Here is a 20926-nt window from a genome sequence, read left to right as displayed (position 1 = left end):
GTTGGGCTCGTCAAATTAGTTGGGGTGAACGGGAGTCAGATTTCCAATGGTTGTTGGAAGTGGGGTTAGTCAAAATGGGTCTGTGGAAGTAGGGGGATCGGTAGGGAAATCTTGTGGGTGGGGGCTTGAGAGATCAGGTTTGGGGGAAGTTGGGACCAGAGGCAGGAGGGATTTAGGGTCAGTCAGAGGAGTTGGGCTGTCAAGAGGTTGTGGGGTCAGACTTATTATTCAATGGGTCATAGAGATGCCACAGGTGTCAGTTGGATAGTTACTCAGGATATTCTGTCATTTCTTGGGTAATTATCCAGGTAAGTACATCAGAACTATTTGAAGTTGCTGAGTCGAACTCAGAATTGAATACTTTTTCGGAGGATCCTGGGAGCAAGGAAACTGCCCAACAGAGCTCAAACTTTCCAAGCAATTCAATGCAATGCAAGAAGGTCCAATGCAATTCCTTGGCGTCATTGCATTGGACCTTCCAACAATCCAGTGAGTCACAGAATCCCAATTGTACCATTCGGTCCATCAAGTCTGCACCGACCACAATCCCACCCAGGCCTTATTCACGTAACCCCATACATTCACCCTGCTAATCCCCCTGATACTAGGATCAATTTAGCATGGCCAAACAACCAAACCTGCACATCTTTGGACTGTGGGAGGAAACTGGAGCACCAGGAGGAAACCCACACAGACATGGGGAGAATGTACAAACTCCACACAGACAGTGACCTGAAGCCGGAATTGAACCCAGGCCCCTGGTGCCTGTGAGGCAGCAGTACTAATCATTGTGCTGCCATGCTACTTCACATAGACTGCAGGGTTTGGGCCTGTGTGTTACTGACTGAGTGCATCAGTGAATGTTTGAGTTAATGGGTGAGTTGGTAGGTGTTTGAAGTAAGTCGGTAGGGTGGTGGCTAGTAGGGCATAGGTGGGTGAGGTGGGTAGAATGGGTGAGTGTGTAGATCAAGTGTTAGTTGTATCCAAGCAATTGTCAGTTTGAGGGTAATCAGGTTGAGTTGGAGGGAGTCAGAGAGTCAGGAGGGAGTCAGATGGTGGGAAATAGCCAGGTTAGTGGGGGTGGAGAGTGAAGTGGCTGCAGCTAGCCAGATCCAGTTAGTGGGCTGTTGAGGATCAGGGTCGCTCTAATGGTGGAGATTGTCAAGGCAGGGTTGGGACGTTAAGGTGGGATCTGATGGTCGGGATTAGTCAGGTCAGGTTGGGGAGGGTTTTGGAGGATGGAGGGGTAGTCTGAAGTCAACATGGGAGAGTCACGAAACAGGTGGAGGGCAGAAGTGATTCTTCCTGCTCCTGCCTGTAGATGGCGCAGGTGATGCACTTGTAGACTAAGGGTGGAATTTTCCAACTCCACTTGCCCCAAGACCGGAATATTCCACCTGAGGTCAACAAACATTTGCATAGGCCTGTCCTCACTGCGGCAAATCCCATGGCGGGTGGGATGGGAAAATCCTGCCCCATGTCTTTGATAGACCATGAAATAGCCAACCAACCATGCAGACTGTTGTACCTTTGCCCGACACTGATGCCTTGGTGAATCTTCTGGAGGGCTTGCAGGCGTGATGCCAATCACTCATCACAGACCAAGAGGTCTTCTATGATGCTAATGCAGTGATGATTCCTCAGGGTGGGGTTACTGACAATATACTGTGGCCATCCAATTGGCCAGTATGTATGAATCCATCCATTTGGGCAGTCTATATGAATCCAACCAATCCCGGCAGTGTGTACGAATCCATCCATTCGGGCAGTGTGTACGAATCCATTCATTTGGGCAGTGCGTACGAATCCATCCATTCGGGCAGTGCGTACGAATCCATCCATTCGGGCAGTGCGTACGAATCCATCCATTCGGGCAGTGCGTACGAATCCATCCATTCGGGCAGTGCGTACGAATCCATCCATTCGGGCAGTGCGTACGAATCCATCCATTCGGGTAGTGCGTACGAATCAATCCATTCGGGCAGTGCGTACGAATCCATCCATTCGGGCAGTGTGTACGAATCCATCCATTCGGGCAGTGTGTACGAATCCATCCATTCGGGCAGTGTGTACGAATCCATCCATTCGGGCAGTGTGTACGAATCAATCCATTCGGGCAGTGTGTACGAATCAATCCATTCGGGCAGTGTGTACGAATCAATCCATTCGGGCAGTGTGTACGAATCCATCCATTTGGCCAGCTTGTACGAATCTATATGCATGCTTCATCTTGTTTTTGAGCCTCTCAACTCTTCAATCTGTGCTATGTTGCTAGCAAGTATTGGGTGGTTTGATCTGCAAAGGCCTCAACATTGTCAGTGTAAGTTTTATCTTTTTGTTCTGGGTAGTTAAGGAGTATCCCTGACAGAGCATTGACTGTGGTCTGATATTTCTCTGCACATACTGCATTGTAAAATCATATAACGGGAGTGTCAACCTGAATCACTGGATTCTTTGTGATATCCTTGGTGTTCAACTAAGTTACCAGCAGTTTGTGATAAGTTTTACCTTTGCCCTTTAGACTCCGGATATTATCAGAAAACTTTTCACATGCCCAGGTCACTGCGGGAGCTTCTTTTCCTATAATGTGTAATGCTCTTTTGTTTTGGTTAAGGACCGTGATGCATAATAGACAGGTCTTATCATCTCATTACTCTGGACCTGGAATAACACTCATCCTATCTAATTGCCGCTACAGTAGTTGGATGTTTGGGATTGTAGTGATCTAGGATCTCTGCAGATGTCAGCATTGTTTCTGTTTGTTCAAATGATTGCTGTTGCACTTAATTCCGCACTCAGCCTGATCTCGTTGCAAAAGTTGTCTTAGAGTTACATTAACTTGAGCTAAATGAAGTAGGAATTTTTCCAGTTGGTTCACCATCCCCATAAACCTTTCTGGTTTGTTGATATTCCTGAGTAGCAGGAATTCTTTCTTCTTGTCGTCTGTAAGTCTGTTGTGATTTCTGCTGTCTGCATCATAGATAATCATAGAATCCCTATACTGCAGAAAAAGGCCATTTGGCCCATCATGTCTGCACTGACAACAACCTCACCCAGGCCTGGGGGAAGAAACCGGAGCACCCGGAAGAAATCCACACAAACACAGGGGCAATGTGCAAATTCCACACAGACAGTGACCCGAGGCTGGAATTGAACTCAGGTCCCTGATGCTGTGAGGCAACAGTGTAACCATTGTCCTACAATGCCACCCATATGGCATAGGAATTTGATTTTGGGTTTGGAAAACTTACATTTCTTATTGATTGTTAAGCCAGCATCTTTACACTATTAATACCTCTCTTCTGTCGCATATTCGTCCTTTGAGCCATGGATCAGAATGCACCCATGTAACATATGATGTCTTCAATGCCATCTATTATATTGGTCAACATCCTTTGGGAAATTTCTTATGTGGATGTGATGCCAAATGACAAACTGTTGAAACAGTGAAGTTTCTTTATTATTCACAAGTAAGGCTTACATTAAAACTGCGATGAAGTTACTGTGAAATTCCCCTAGTCGCCTCAGTCCAGCACCTGTTCGGATCCATGCACCTAACCAGCATGTCTTTCAGAATATGGGAGGAAACTGGAGCACCTGAAGGAAATCCACCAGACACATGGAGAACACGCAAACTCCAAACTCCCATGTCAGGAATTGAACCCGGGTCCCTCACGCTGTGAAGCAGCAGTGTTAACTACTATGCTACCATGCCGCCCCAATAATGGTCATAGGTTATTCTACAGGTGGTTAGGAGATTTGACTCCTGATCCAATCGTAACTGCCACAATCAATTTTTGGTGTCAAACTTGGTAAAGATTGTACTCTTTGTGAGTTTGGATAGGTTCTTCTCTAACAAAGAAACCTTCTGCCTCTTCAATTCAATTGATGCTTTAACTAAATTGAAGCTGCCCATGATCCTCTTGTCAAACCAACAATTCAGAATGAGTTTTAGGATGCTGTCTTCTCGCTGAAACACTCTTAATTGTCCATGATTTGCAATTAATTTTCTATATGCTTTGCACTTCAATGCCAACCTTTTATATTTATATCTGATTTGATGTAACAGAACATTTATTAGGTTAATCCATACATCTCTGTATATAATACTGTTTGTACAAAAAGAAATTTACGTGACACCCAATTTTCCAATCCATAACAGAAATGGAGTCAGCAAATTTTACCCTCTGCTGCTCTGTGTGGCATGGTAGCACAGTGGTTAGCACTGCTGCCTTACAGTGCCAGAGACCAGGGTTCCATTCCCAGCTTGGGTCACTGCATGTGCAGAATCTGCATGTTGTCTGTGTAGGTTTCCTCTGGGTGTTCTGGTTTCAACCCACAGTCTGAAAAATGTGCTGATTAGATGTGTTGGCCATGCTAAATTCTCCCTCAGTGTACCCAAACAGGTGCAATGGGAATGTGGCAACTGGGAGATTTTCACAGGAACTTCATTGCAGTGTTAATGTAAGCCTACTTGTGATACTAATAAATAAACTTTATGTTGAGGTTTTGCAAAGTCACCATTTCCATTTTAAAAGTTTAGTTGCTATTTCGCATAAATTCACAGGGTAAACCAAAGACAAAATTGATCAGTTTTGGCACAGATTTGTTAGATACAGTAACATGGATTACAACATCGTGCATATCACTTTCCTAAAAAAAATTGTTTTGCTAAACTACCTTTTTCCTATACTTGCCTATAGCTGATCGGACCTGCCAGCCTGGCTATGCAAAATGTCAAACAACCAACATCTGTATTCCTCGCACTTACCTTTGTGATGGAGATAATGATTGTGGTGATATGAGTGACGAGAGCGCCACTCACTGTGGTATGTATTCTGTATAACCTACAGATAACATAGTGATACATGGAATAATTTCTGCTCGGATTGTTGACTCATAACCTATGTATGAACCTTTAATACACTACCATGTTTGTTAACTTGTATAAAAGCTTTATTCATTAAAATCATAAACTGAATGTGACATCTAATTATTACCATGCTGAAGCGTGATTACTAGTGGTTTGATTAAAGGCATTTTTTTTCAAATGCTGTTGACTTTCATATACACCAGAAGGACCTTATGTCTACTTAGCACTTCAGCATCATCAATTTAATTTTATTTTCAATGCATAAATTGCAATTGGATAAGGAATATAATACAGGACTTAATGCAATCTTTAATATGGAATAGTGTGCATTGCTTAAAGCTCAAATGTTAACACAGTACATGGAGCGTGCAAGTGGTTTCTGCTTCAATTCAATCCAATCCTTACCCCCAAGTTTCAATGGATTACTAGATGTTTGTATGAAGCCGAGTTTGTTTCCTTCAACATGCAAGGTATCATCATACAGACAGAGAATGTATCATGCTAAACAAAGGGCATTGCATTGACAAATTTTGCACAATCAGGCGTATATTGGGATTGAAGAGAAAATCATGAAGCATTTTGATAAAATAGACAAGTAAAAAAAACTACAATATGGTGTGTCATAAAGAGGGCAAAGTTCAGATCATCAAACGAGCAAATGGTAAATTTGGAAAGCTATTTTTATGCCAATGATTTTAAGACATGAAATATCCAGCTAGAACTTGTAGCAGAATCCATGATAATTTATTGAATGCAATTGGCAAATGTTTTGGGGGAAAATTGGGTATGGAGCAAGCGATTGAAATTAAACAAACAATTTTTCAGAGAGCGCACACTGATACAAATAGGCACAAATGCTTCCTGCTATTAAGTAAAATACTATGATGATGCCAATCTGCATTCTTGGAAATGCTATCTCCTATTCAGCTATCATTACAAATAACTGCTCCCAGTGAAAGGATAGTAAGTTGAAAAAAACACCTTTAATTATTCCTGTTCTCTAACACATTTTTACACAACTGAGACTACTCGTTGCAGATTCAATGGGCCGAATGGCCTCCTCCTGCACTGCAGGATTCTATTGTTCTACGATACTGCATTTTCAATTGGCAAATAAATAGATTTCACCCAATGCAATGACCTGTCTTCCAATTTCTCATCATAAGTTACCAATATGCAAGTCAGTCCATATCTTCTTTTGCCAGCAACACGGCAATTTTTGGAACCGCTCATGATTTCTTCACTAACAAAATAAGGAATAATTAAGTAAAATTCTCTCCCTCACCACATGTGACCGCCACTTATGGTGATTTTGGTTTGTTGGTGTAAATTTGAACTTTTTGATTTAATTTTAGCCACTGGAACATGTGCAGGGAATGAGTTCCGCTGTTCATCTGGGCGCTGTATCCCACAACACTGGTACTGCGACAGTGGAGTGGATTGTGCTGATGGCTCTGATGAACCATCTACTTGTGGTAAGTATGATGCATATTAAACACTGCTGACTAACTGACACGACTTGACTTTACACCTCATTTTTTTGCTTGCTAACTTTTATACGGAATGTCCGCAAAGAACAGTTGAAGAGTGCGTATATAGCTAGGCTTTTTCAACAAATACCCCCATTGGTAAGGAGAGGAATTCAACAACTTTTTCCTTAATGAACTGACTTAGAAAATGTACAATTGAACTTTAGTGTTCAGTTTATTGTAACTTCAAAGACTTTTGCTGGAGCTTTCTAGCCATTCACACCAGCAGGGTGTTCTAGTCCTGATGATGGTGGACTCTTGCTGTAGGTTTCAAGGCAGCAAGGGGTGCATTCAACAGGAAAACCTGTTAACAATGATAGGACCAGGAGATCCCCATGCTAGCCAACAATGGGCTGCCTCCCACTGCCATGAAACCCATGGCAGATTGCGCAGTAAATCCTGCCCTATGTACTTTTGCATTTTCATGCCTTACCTGCTATATTATCTTTCTAGTTCTCACAGAACGCACTTGTTCAAGTCAACAATTCAAATGTGATACTGGCAGATGTATCCCCTCAGCCTGGGTCTGTGATGGCGACAATGATTGCGGGGACATGAGTGACGAAGATCAAAGACATAACTGTGGTAGGTGTCAATGTATTCTTAAGTTCGCATCTTCCTGCCAAGCTTGTTTAAATCCTCCCCAGCAGTACTCGCAAAACCCCCTGAGAGTATATTTGTTCCCAACTCCCCCAGAAGACCTCTCAATGACCCAGAAATTTGAAGCTCCCTCTCTTGCACTATCTTCCACGTCACAAATTTATTGGCTCAATCTTCCTATATCTGTATTCACCAACACAAGGTACCAGGAGTAACCAGGACATAATTATCCTCATGGTCTTGTTTTGTCAATCTATCTCATAGCTCCCTAAGCTCTGCCCTTAGGCCTCATCCTTCTTGTGTCCTATGTCATCGATGCAAATATGGACTACGACCTCTGCCTGTTCATCCCCCCATCTCAATATTTTGCAGTTCCTCAGTGACTTCTTTGACCCTGACGTCAGGGAGACAACATATCATCCTGGATTCACATCTGTGAATGCAGAAAAAGTTGTCCATTTCCCTGTTCTGCATGCTCACATCATTAACTTCATGATGCAATTACAGGGGATGTCCACACACACTCACATGATGATGCTATTACTGGGATGCTGTTGCTATGTTTATTTGCTTTGTGAAAACTGGTGGCATTTGAGTGACACCTTATTCAAATCTCAATCCTAATGGGGCGGCAATCTTTCAGTTACTATTTGCTGCAAAAGGCACCAGCTAGTGGCAGAAGAATAATATAAAATAACTTACTAACTTGATGCACAGTTTCAATTTTAGTTACTTGTGAAGCCTCACTGACTAATAATTAGATCATGTCTTATTCATTTTACATGCATCAAGCGGGTATCCAAGAGGCTAATCTACAGGCCGTCTGCATAGTATTTTCTCCTGTGAGTGAGCCATATTATTTAAGATCCCTCCACAGACCTGCAAGCATTCTGCCCTTTCCAATATGCAAGTAGGTGAACTTACACCTATTTCAGGCCCCTTTTCAAAATTTAATTGCAGCTTAGTGTTTTTATAGATGCTTCACAGCCAAACTAGCTGTCTTTAAAAATAATATTGGAGACTGCCATCTGAAAGCTCAGTTTCAACATTTCTGACTTGCATTTTTTGTGAAGTCAGGAGGGACAGAAGTGCTGTTCCCAGCTCCACCTAAAACCAGCCAGCCGTCACTCATCCCTTCTCCCAATTGGCTTCCCATTTCCCCAAAACTTTTCTACAAACACCAGTGGTTAACATTGCTGCCTCACAGCGCCAGGGACCCAGATTTGATTCCTGGTGTGGGTCACAGTCTGTGCGGAGTCTGCACATTCTGTCCAGGCACCAGAGTGTGGCGACTAGGGGATTTCACAGTGATTTCATTGCAGTGTTAATGTAAGCCTACTTGTGACTAATAAATAAACTTCAACTAGCTGCTCACTGGAACTGATGAGCTGACTGGTGAGATTCCATGCAAATAAGCCTGGGTGAGCCTGCTTCCAGTCTCATTAAATAGATTGCAGGACATGCCACAATCTAGCACAGACTAATCCATTTCCACAGCTCAGTTTAAAGCAAATTACTGCAGATGCTGGAATCTGAAAGAAAAACAGAAAATGCTAGAAAATTTCAGCAGATCTGATGGCATCTGTGAAGAGAGCTCTGACGAAGAGTCATCCAGACTTAGAATGTTAGCTCTGTTCTCTCCCCACTGATGCTGTCAGACCTGCTGAGACTTTCCAGCATTTTTTTGCTTTTGCTCCACAGTCAGTGTTGTGTACCGGAAACTCCTGCAGTACAATGTTAGGCTTGCTGATGAATTAACGTCTTATTTTCCTCAATGTGTTTGATTTCAGCAAACCATAGCTGCACAGCATTGGAATTTACATGTGTAAACAGCCGGCCTCCACTGAGAAGGTGCATCCCTCGGACATGGATTTGTGATGGAGATTCTGACTGTTCTGATGCTTTAGATGAACACCAGAATTGCACTCGGAGATCCTGCACTGCGACAGAATTCACATGTGACAATGGTCTCTGTGTTCGGAGTTCATTCAGGTTTGTTGCTAACAAAGATATTCTGTTCATTTTTTTCTGAGGAGGCTTTGGGGGAATCACAGAATTGCAAAATATAATGGAAGAGAAGAAATAGTTGCAATAATGTAAAAATCCCTCCAATTGATGTTAACTTTTTTTAGCAAAGTTTATTAATTGTGGCACAAAGCTTATTTAAGACTATAAGATCAGTGGCTTTTCACTTTTGTTGTATTTGTCCTTATCAGATTGCTTGATTACTCACTGGTAGATCACAGGTAAAGTCTGCCATATAAGAAACTTCATGGATTTTGTTGGAGTGATTTACGGTAATATGAACTTCCTAATCCCACTTCCTCAAGTGTTTCTACAGTTAAAGAAACTTTGTGTGCCAAAAGAGGGGATTAGTGCCAAGATTAGGGGGATAAGATTAAGCCCTGTATTTCCTTTCTCTGGCCTTTTGTTTTGAATTTGTAATTGTTCTACATTTCCACTGTGACATTTCGATTTCTCAGAAATAGCGTGGACACAAAAGGTATTCAGTGTTTCCGGAAAGCTCATAAAAGATTGCTGCCCCAGTAGATGCATTGACAATCCACTGAACTTCCAACCAAGAAGGCCAAAACTTTTAGCTGCTAGACTGAACTACTCTTGGCACTAGCCTGCAACCTGTGGACCTCTTTTCCAAATGTCAGCCAGGTTTCACAAGCATGTATATGTGCCAGATACTTGTATTTCCAGACTGAATGAAATGTTGCAGGATCACTGTTCCTTCCATTTGCCAGTTCTTGATAAAGCTCATTATTTAGCTATGAAATAATGGGGTGCAGTTATTGAACACAGCCTTTTACAGTCTAACAGCATTACTACTTCAGGCCTTAGCAAGCCTCATCTTGCCATGTACTGCATTGTGCTCACTGCTTGCTTTGTAAAATTAGGAATTATCAATGCTTTTGATATACTTATGATATACTTGTCATTTACTATATCACATGACTTCAAAAACCCTGTAATTGGCAAATGTTTGTGCAGCAGGTCGTACCAAGCTTCTTCCCCGGATAAAGACAGTTCCCTTGCTAAAGAGCTTCTCAGCTCTGTTCCTGATTACAGATTCTGAACTGCAAAGATCAGTGTCACAACGATTGCGGCAGGTCTATGCAAAAGTTAATGCTTCGTAAATACATCACACAGCTCTGCACAAAATATGTTCTACAGAAGCTTAAAAGCATTTACCAACAATGTTGGAATTTTGTTAGTAGGTTACTGGCTCATTTAAAATAGGGGAAACCTGGTCTGTTGCTGCACTCCTTTATAATTTAATAAAGTAAAATGCAATCACTCTGTTTCATCTCAGGCATTTTACGGACATACAGGACTCCCTTCATTACCGGATTCCAATGTTTCTATCTTCAGCACTGTGGCAAGCACTGCTGCCTCACAGGGCCAGGGACCCAGGGTCAATTCCCAGCTTAGGTCACTGACTGTGTAGAGTTTGCACATTCTCCCCATGTCTGCATGGGTTTCCTCCGGGTGCTCCGGTTTCTTCCCACAATCCGAAAGATGTGCTGTTTAGGTGCATTGGCCATGCTAAATTCTCCCTCAGTATATCCAAACAGGCGCCGTTGTGTGATGACTAGGGGCTTTTCACAGTAACATTCAGTGTTAATATAAGCCTACTTGTGACATATAAAAATAAATTTTAGTGGCCTGGATTTTGCAGCCAATGGCACTGGTCACCACAAAAGAAGCTGCCAACAAAGTTTTAGTAGGCTTTCTCTTTTCAAATGTCAATTTGAATTCGGTACCTTCTGGAAGGTACCTGTGGCAACCTGAAATAGGGCAGGCAACAGAAATGCTGATCTATCAATCAGATTGAAGAATTTTCAGAGCTGGCAAAGCCAAAAATAAAATGAAAGAAATATAAGTTGTATCCAAATCATTGTACAAAAAGTGAAATAGACATTGGGATATGCTCATGGGGTTATGAGAGAAAAGTAAGTACCAAATCACAAGCTTGAATAAAAAACAATTTTTACTTTTAAAAAATCAACAACTTTTTTTTGAAGAAATGAGATTCCACACTTGTAAAACAACTTTTCTAGAGCAAAACAGGCTGATTTTTAATAATTATGACTGGACAACGCATTTATAAAGGTCAAATACTTCTGACTGACTAAGGCTTTGACTGTTCTATCAATCTTCAGAATGAGAATAGTTGGTAATTAATCTAAAACCATACACTGAGTGATTTCAATGCTGAGTTTATGTGCAAAAACTGCAACAGTACATCCTGTGGTGGAGCAGGCATTTCTGACAGTAATCATTAAATTTCTGCATTTAATTCCTCATGAATGGGTGCTAGAAGATGCTGTCAGTTTTAGACAATGTTAACCATACACTCTGAAAGTCTCATTATTATTACTGCCACGAATTCCAGCTAATGTGGAAAAATTAATTAAGCAATTTTTGATATGAGTTTGAAACATTATATTAATATTTTACACAAGAGGTACATACTACAGATCAATTTAAATTTTATCACAATTCAGGCTTTTCTCGTTGTTATTTCTCTTTAATTCATACATAGAGAGGAATGACTGCATTGATACATCGCCAATGCCACTTTTCACTTTGAATTACCACAGTTAGTTGGCATTAGGAGAAATCTTTAAAGATGAATTGTGCTCAGTGCTTAATGGCAGTGACATTACTGATGATTGATCACTTCCTCAAGAAAATGGATCAATTTGTACCCATCTTTGGAATTTTTTGTTGGCTAAGCTCTCATTTCCATGTTTGTTTTGATAGCTATATACCTACAGATTCTTCAGTGGTTTAGTTTTGGGATATTTTTAATTCCCTGATGATCTAATGCAAATAATATCAGCTCCAGTCTTACTTAATCACACTTTGGATCAACATTATTTCTGCTTTGGATATTTTGAACCTGAAGAAGAATCCTCTATGTACCTTAGTAAGTGCCCAATGGTTTGTGTAAGCAATATCCTAAATCGGGAGCCCACATTTTGTAGTGTTATATCGATTAAGAGTATATATAGGAATGAAAAATAGCCATTTCTCTAAACAAGCCTGTTTCCTTCTACCAGTTCTTAAACCTATGTATTCATATTCTCATTTCTTTCCTGCTGCCATCAGACTTTTGAATGGGCCTAACACATGTTAAGCTGATTTTTCTCTACACCCTAGTAATGACTGTAACACTATATTCTACAGCCTCTCCTTTCCTTGTACCCTATACACTCTCTGAATGGTATGTTTTGTCTGTATAGCGCAGAAGAAACAATACTTTTCAGTGTGTACCAATTTATGTGACAATAATATATCGAGTCAAATCTGCTTTTTGAACTTATAAATTCTGATCATTTCAAAAGCTTTCTATGGTATATAATTATTCTTCTGCTTTATTGAAATACACTTTCTGAATTTCCTTCTTTAAAATTTAAAAATGCTCTCTGGTACTTGAACTGATCACTATGCCAAATAATTTGGCTGGACCAACTTTTATCATTCCTTTACACAATATTAAAATCCTCAGTTAGATCAGAATAACATTTTCCATTTCACCACAGAAAGAGCCCAACTCCCTTAGTCTTTCTTTATAACTTCAATTCCTGATGCTTCATATCATCCAGGTTGCTTGACTCTTTACCTTTTCAAAGCTAATAATGTCTCTTTCAGATGACTAGGTGACCAGAACTAAACAAGCATTTCAGGTTGAATCTGACAAGCACATTGCTCGAGACCAAATCATCTCACTTTCCTTTGCTAATGAAGTGGTGTACCTTGCATATTTTATGTGCTGTCGTGTTAAAGCTAAGATTCAACAAAGAGTGAAGTATGACAGCACTCATTAGTTATGCACTTGCTGGCTCTGACCATAAATAATTCAGTAACAGTGTCATTACAGCTAACATTTTCAATACTCAATATCTAATTTTGACCGCAGGTGTGACCGACGCAATGACTGTGGCGATGGGACTGATGAACGACAATGTAGATACCAACCTTGCGCCCAGCACCAATTTACGTGTCAGAATGGCCGCTGTGTTTCACAACAATGGATCTGTGATGGTGATAATGACTGTGGAGATAGATCGGATGAGATGAAACATTTGTGTGTCACCTCTGAGCCAACATGCCCTCCACATCATTTCAAATGTGACAATGGAGGTTGTATTGAAAGTGGCAAGGTGTGCAATGAAGTGGATGATTGCTCTGATAACAGTGACGAGAAAACATGTGGTATGTCTTTTTTAAGACTTTTTAAGTTTGTGAACCTGCTGCTTATCAACATAAAGAACAAGTCTGGAAAAGTGGTGAAAGGGCTGTAGGAAATCAATTGCATTGCCCAATGTATTCTTTAAATAATCTTGCAGCAGTATATTAAGGAAGAAACAGCTTTCACATTTTTGTCACAACTATAACGAGAGGAATGAGTCAATTCAAAGTACTGGTGATTCTTTTGTGGTTAATTTACATCATTGTCATCTGTCCCTTGAATTGAGGCTGGCATCTACAGTGTCATGAGTTAGAATGTTAGAAAAGTTATGGCATAGAAAGAGGCCATTCAGTTCAGCTTGTCTGCTCTGGCTGAAAAAACTAGCCGCCCATTCTCACCTCATCTTCCAGCACCCAGTCCATAGCCTTGCAGGTCATAGCATTTCAGATACAGATGCAGGTAATTTTAACAGTGTTAAGAGTTTCTATCTCAATTACCAATCCAGGCAGCAAACTCCAGAGGGCTACCCACCCCCTGGGTGAAAAGTACTTTCCCAATATCCCCTCTAATGCTTCTCCCAATCACCTTAAATCAGTGTGTACTGGTAATCAGCCTCTCCACCAGAGGAAGCAAACCTCTCCATCTACTCTATTTAGGTCCATCATAATTTTGTACACCTCAATCAGGTCACCTCTCAGCCTCTTACTCAGTTAATGATAGGACATTGGGGAAAGTTATAGAACAAAGAGATCTAAGGGTACATGTTCATAAATCCTTGAAAGTGGAGTCACAGGTGGACAGAGTGGTGACGAAGGCATTTGGCATGGTTGGTTTCGTTGGACAGAACATTGAACACAGGAGTTGGGACATCTTATTGAAGTTGCACAAGACATTGGTAAGGCCACACTTGGAATACTGTGTGCAGTTCTGGTCACCCTATTATATCTTTCCTCCCTCAGTTTCTTAAGAATGGTTTATAAATGCAAAAAAATTCTACAGGAAATCATGTGGTCTTTGACTTGTCACATTGTTAAAATTGCCTATTGTGATGTTTCTGCAGGTGTTGATGAATGCAGTGACCCTGCATTGAATCACTGTACACATGGCTGCACCAACACATTGACCAGTTTTTTCTGCTCTTGTAACCCTGGTTACCATCTCATGGAAGATGGGCAGACATGTGAAGACCTTAATGAATGCAACGTAACACCGAGTGTTTGCAGCCAGATTTGCGAAAACACAGAGGGTTCCTACATCTGCAAATGTGCCCCAGGACATCTTCGGGAACCTGATGGGAAAACTTGTCGCCAAAACAGCAATATTGCTCCTTATCTCCTCTTCAGTAATCGCTACTATATACGTAATCTTTCTGTCGATGGGGAATTTTACACTCTTGTGCAACAAGGGCTCATCAATGTGGTGGCATTAGACTTTGACAGAGTTGAGCAGAGGTTGTACTGGATTGACTTGGGCCGAAGAATTATTGAACGAATGTTCCTCAATGGAACCAAAAAGGAGACTGTTATTAACCATGATCTGCTAGGTGCTGAAGGCCTTGCTATTGACTGGGTTGGAAGGTAAGATAACCTATCAATTAACACTACTTGGAGGTCTATAGTTTTCATTAGTCTTAAGTTGCCATGCAATAAAATCATACTTTGTAATTAATTGTAATTTAACCCAGACTTTTAGGGATTAAAACATTTCTCACTTGTTCAATACCTGGAGTAAGTGAAGATTAGCAATGATATTTTGTGTCCTATCTCAAATGAATATAATAGGCACTATTCAGTTTAAAATGATGTTAGCATTCCCAAATTCCATTAAAATTGTATACCATGTTTTGATTCCATGGTAAATGAAGCCAATATTTCATGTTACAGGAGCATGCAAGCATATTCATGTTAGATTCATGACCAAGATTTTAACACCACTGCAGTTTTTCCATCAATAATGTGAACTCTTAAACATTTGATGCCATAGTCAGCACCAGGATTGCCAAGGCTGCAGCTGTCACGTCAAAGTTGAGAAGTCAAGTTGGACCAACCGAGATCCTCTGGCCAGGTGGCAAATTGTTGGCTAGCGGCAGAATTATCTGGTACCACCGCTTTCAATGGGAATTTCCATTGATGTCATCCCATGCCAGCGGGAAACAGGAGCATGTTGCTGGCAGAAGTGGAGAACCACGTCGGCATGAATGGCAAGAGAATATCTATATGGATCAGCACCTTAAAATTTTTAAAGTTTAAAGTTTTATTTATTAGTATCACAAATAGGCTTTGCATTAACACTGCAATGAAGCTACTGTGAAAAACCCCTAGTTGCCACACTCTGGCGCCTGTTCGGGTACACTAAGGGAGAATTTAGCATGGTCAATCCACATAGCCAGCACATTTTTCGGACTGTGGGAAGAAGCCGGAGCACCCGGAGGAAACACATGCAGACACAGGGAGAATGTGCGGACTCTGCACAGTCAGTGACCTGAGCTGGAAATTGAACTTGTGTTCCTGGCACTGTGAGATAGCAATGCTAACCACTGTGCCACCATGCTGCCCAGAGTTGGCTAAGTGCTGTAAGTTGCAGGACTATCGACCATGTGCAGGAAGATGGGATTAGAAAGGGCACTTGGATGTCTTCGAGTCAGCATGGACAAGATAGGCTGTATGGCGTCCATCTGTGCTGTGTCATATAAGGATATAAGAACATAAGAACTAAAAACAGGAGTAGGCCATCTGGCTCCTCGAGCCTGTTCCGCCATTCAGTTAGATAATGGCTGATCTTTTCATGGACTCAGCTGCACTTACCCGTCCACTCAATTCCTTTACTATTCAAAAATTTGTCTATCCTTGCTTTGAAAACATTCAATGAGGTAGCTTCAATTGCTTCACTGGGCAGGGAATTCCACAGATTCACAACTTCTTGTGTGAAGAAGTTCCTCCTTGACACAGTCCTAAATCTGCTTCCACTTATCAATGGTTCTACTTGGCTTGTGTTCTCCATGCCCTCATTTACAGTAGCAAGGCATTTGCAACTTATCCAAGCCAAGGAAAGTGACTGAACAGCTTCCAACTCTGATACCTCAGATGAATATTAGGCAAGACAGAATGCTGAATATCTGAATATGGAAGTAATCCAGCATCCCCAAAGACATGCTCTGTAGCAAGCTCGCTATTGGCAAGAAACAATAAGCCATCCACAAGTGTGATACAAGGATGTCCTCAGATGAGACTTCAAGTTGACTGGGATCAAAGTCAATGCATGGGAATTGCTGCTGCTTTGAGACAAGTAGTTCGGAAGGGTGCAAAAAAAGTGGGGGACAAAAGAAATGACCAGATGTCACAAAAGACAGCCCACCAGAAGGAAAATACACCTTTCAACCTTGGACCAATGCTATTCATCTGTGCCACCCGCAGAAGGGGCTGTCTCTCATGAATTGGCCTCTATTGTCACAACTGACCATATGAAATAAGCAGTGACATACACCCGGAGCGCAGTACATCATCTCCTGAGATGGATGGGTGCCAGTAATACTCATGTGAAACATTACTTTAAGCAATACCTGTCTGTATGGATCAGTGAGAGTACACAAACAGTGAAATGGGTGAACAAACAGAAATTTGATTTGATTCTTTTTCCTTCCTTATTTCATAACTGAATTGAATAGCTCTTTCTCTGTATCAAACCACAAAATGCTGGAAATACTCAGCAAGTCTCATAGCATCTCTGTTTTAAGTCTGATATTTCCTACACAGACGCTGCCAGACATTTCCAGCATTTTCTGGTTCTATTTCAAACTTCCAACACCCACAATAGTATTTCTCTTCCTGCGTGTTGTATAATAACGTTCCTCCTTACCTTGGAGGGAGTTGAAATTTTGTTAAAAGTTGGATTTTTTTTTGGTGGGAGAAATGTCAAAGTTAGTGATAAATGGGCGTGAACAAAAGTAGATTAAGTTGAACTGTGCCGACTCACTTGCATTTTAATGAACTTGCTATACATGGATTATTGTTAGAAAGCATTGAATACTGTACTTTGCATGAGTCAACTGAGCCCTGTATTGTTTTTTCAGGAAATTGTATTGGCTTGATCACTTTAAAAATTGCCTTAATGTGGCTGAACTTGATGGGAGATTCCGTAAAGTGCTGGCTGACCACTGTGTGGATGCAAACAATATCTATTGTTTTGAGAACCCACGGGCTGTTGCTGTTTATCCTAAATATGGGTAAGAGGACCCTAAATTATTTATCCTCATTCTGGAATAAAAAACAGACCAAAGGGCGGAGCTTCCACGTTGTACGTGTGCACCCAAAATCACAGCTGTTGTGAGAAATGCCCTCTTAGTTGCTGCTCAAACTTATTTGCATAGTAACGAACAAAAAAAACTACCTTGAAACACCCTAAGCAGTGTTTTAAAACCATCTTTCCTATGAAAACAAAATTGCTTTAAAAATATTCCTTGACATATATATATGTTATAGCCAAAGATGCTATAAATGATTGAATGTGATTTTTAAAACATATACAAAACTTCATCCTCATTAAGATTGGGGTACAAAGTCAGTCCCTTGGAAATGTTTTCCAAAAGAGTCATTCAAAAGCTTTTAGAATGTGTCTTTAAGTGTCCTTGCATCCAAATGGCTGGATTATATCACTGAGGGTTGGGAGGTGGGCGTGGAGGGGTGGAGTGCCTGTCACTTTTACAGCATCCTAGCATGCTACCAATGGCAGAGTAAGTGGAGGACTGCCTTCCTAACCAAAGGCCAAAGATAGAAACATAGAACAGTACAGCATAGTCCAGGCCTTCGGCCCTCAGTGTTGTGCTGAGCTTTGCCCGAAACCAAGATCAAGCTATCCCACTCCCTATCATACTGATGTGTTCCATGTGCCTATCCAATAAATGCTTGAAAGTTCCTAAAGTGTCTGACTCCACTATCACAGATGGCACATACAACTGATCAACTTAAGTGTTTCATCCCGCTGCCACTGGCATTTTATCCACAAAGAGTAAACCTCCCGTTGTGAATCCTCATGGTCTCCCTATTTGCTCAATGGGGACCCTGCTAATTGGGCATTCCGTGACCCACAAAGGAAACCCTGGTAGCAGCGGCCACCCCCCATAACAGCCTCACTCCCCTACTCACCAACCACCAACCCTCCTCCCAACCCATCTTCCTTCTATCATCCCAACCCCTCATCAGGCCTGCCTGATTGGGCCAGCAACTCACAACCTCACTCAGCAGTTTACAAGGGTAACGTCCATTGCTGCATTTCCTGTTTGGGTGCAAAGCCGGAAGTGGCCAATATTCCCCGAGCCCCAGCTGGGACTAAAGAGCTTCCAGACTTCCAGTTGGCTAGCAACTCTTTCTTCCCTCAAAGGGGCAGGAACCCTGATCACAATTCATGCCCTCCAAATTGAGCAAGAAATATAATTTATATTTAGAGTTCTGTAATTTCTTGCATTAGTTATGTCAATATTGGAAATAGTTTACAGAAAAAACAAGAACAATTAGACAGAAACTCCAGATACAGGAACAAAAGTTTGCCTTTTAAAATGATATTGCCATGTTGAAGAAAACATTTCACTTTTGATAGTGGACCTGAAGTTATTAAAACATATCAGATAGGATTGGCAGGGTGGCACGGTGGTTAGCAGTACGGCCTCACAGCACCAGGGACCTGAGTTCAATATAGCAACATAGGAATTAGGAGCAGAAGTAGGCAAATTCAGCCCTTCGAGCCTGTTCCTTCATGCAATCAGATCATGGCTGATCTCTCGCTGGTCTCAAATCCCCACCTGTTCCCTATATCCCTTTTTTTTAGAAATATATCTATCTCCCTCTTGAAACCATTCAACGATTCAGACTCCACCATGCTATGGGGCAGCAAGTTCCACAAATTCACCACCCTCTGCGAGAAGCAGTTCCTCCTCATCTCAGTTTTAAATCTACTGCCTCTCAATCTCTTTTGTTTGAGGTTGCCCCGTACGAGGAAATGTTTGGTCGACATTTAATTTATCAATCCTTTTTAAAATTTTGTATACTTTGATCAGATCCCCTCTCATCCTTTTAAACTCCAGCGACTACAAGCTCAAACTGTTTAATCTTTCTTCATACATCAAGTCCTTCATCCCAGGGATCAATCTGGTGCACCCCCTCTGAACTACCTCCAATGCCACCACACTCCAGATGTGATCTCACCAACATTCTATACAACTGCAACACTTCTCTCCTTTTATGCTCCACTCCTTTTGCAATAAATGGCCACATCCAGATTTGCCTTTTTTATTACATGCAGTACATGCATACTTAGACACACAGTTCCCTTTGCCCGGACACATTTTGAACCTGCTTTTCATTTAGGTAATAATTTACCTTTCTATTTTTTCTGCCAAAACGCATAACTTCACACTTACTAAAATTAAACTCCATCTGCCAAATTTTGGCCCATTCTCCAGAGTATCTGTATCCATCAGTCGAACCTTTGTATCCTCTTCACTACCTGCTTTTCCACCTATTTTAGTATCGTCTGCAAATTTTGCTATGCTACACCCTGTCCCTGCTTGCAGATTATTTATAGTTTGTAAATAGTTGAGGTCTGAGGACTAATCCCTGCGGTATCCTGCTAATTGTAATTTGTCAGCCAGAGAATGACCCATTTATTCCAATCCTCTGCTTTCTGTCAGTCAGCCAATCCTCAATCCAATTTACTACTTTACCTCCAATCCTCTGTGATCTCAGTTTCTGGATCAATCTTTTATGCAGCACCTTGTCAAACACCATCTGGAAGTCTAGATATATCATATCCACAGGTTCCCCACTATCCACCTTGCTAGTTGTGTCCTCAAAGAACTCAAGCAAGTTTATCAAGCATGACTTTCCATTCATAAAACCATGCTGACAATGGTAGATTGAGCTTTGTCTTTCCAAATGATCAGTTATCTCCTCTTTAATGATTGATTCCAGCATCTTCCCACCACAGAGGTCAAGCTAACTGGCCTATAGTTTCCTACCTTTTGCCTCTCTCCCTTTTAGAATAGGGGCATCACTGGGACTTTACCAGAATCCAAGGAATTTTGAAATATCACAACTAATGCATCAACCATCTTTGCTGCCACCTCCCTCAGTACCCTAGGATGCAGGCCATCAGTCCCAGAATTTATCTGTCTTTAATCACATTAGTTTATTCAATACCCTCTTCCTAGTGATGATTATTTCACCAAGCTGCTTTGCGTTAACTACAGTTTTTGGAAAATCTTCATTATTCTCTACCGTGAAGACAGAGGCAAAATATTGGTTTAGTGCCTCCATCATCACTGTGTTCCCTGTTAATACCTCATCAGTATCGTCCTATTCTCTTCCTCTTTATATACCTGTAGAAGCTTTTGGAATCTGTGTTTATGTTTTCTGCTAGTTTCCATTTGTTGTTCATTTTAGCTCTTTTGATTCTATTTTTAATAGCCTATTTTTAATAGCCTACGGTGATTATCTGTGTAGGGTTTACATGTTTTCCCCATGTCCTACTTGTCCAATTATGTGCAAGCTAGGTGGATTGCTCAAGCTAAATTGCCCTTAATGTCCCAAGATGTATAGGTCGGGGAGATTGGCCAGGTAAATACATGGGATAACAGGGATAGCACGGGGGCGGGCCATGGTAAGATGATCTGTCAGAGACTCGGTGCAGGCTTGATGGGCTGAATGATCTCCTTAAGCACTGTGG

The 20926-nt window shown here is 41.3% G+C and overlaps 1 protein-coding gene across 6 annotated transcripts in view; it reads left to right on the top strand.

Annotated features, from left to right (window-relative positions):
• Positions 1–20926, top strand: part of lrp2a (low density lipoprotein receptor-related protein 2a) — a 298347-nt gene that overhangs the window by 195996 nt on the left and 81425 nt on the right. For all 6 annotated transcript variants that reach the window (XM_080199227.1, XM_080199226.1, XM_080199224.1 and 3 more), the window contains 7 exons: positions 4704–4829; positions 6229–6348; positions 6856–6987; positions 8793–8994; positions 12938–13233; positions 14271–14787; positions 17280–17432. In XM_080199227.1, coding sequence (XP_080055353.1) covers positions 4704–4829; positions 6229–6348; positions 6856–6987; positions 8793–8994; positions 12938–13233; positions 14271–14787; positions 17280–17432 — 1546 coding nt within the window. The remainder of the gene's footprint in view (positions 1–4703; positions 4830–6228; positions 6349–6855; positions 6988–8792; positions 8995–12937; positions 13234–14270; positions 14788–17279; positions 17433–20926) is intronic.

Source organism: Carcharhinus amblyrhynchos, chromosome 11 (genome assembly GCF_965287045.1).
Source record: "Carcharhinus amblyrhynchos chromosome 11, sCarAmb.v2.hapA, whole genome shotgun sequence".
In the NCBI taxonomy this organism is placed as follows: Eukaryota; Metazoa; Chordata; class Chondrichthyes; order Carcharhiniformes; family Carcharhinidae; genus Carcharhinus; species Carcharhinus amblyrhynchos.
Note: the sequence above shows the minus strand (reverse complement) of the source record. Positions and strands in the feature narration are given on the sequence as shown.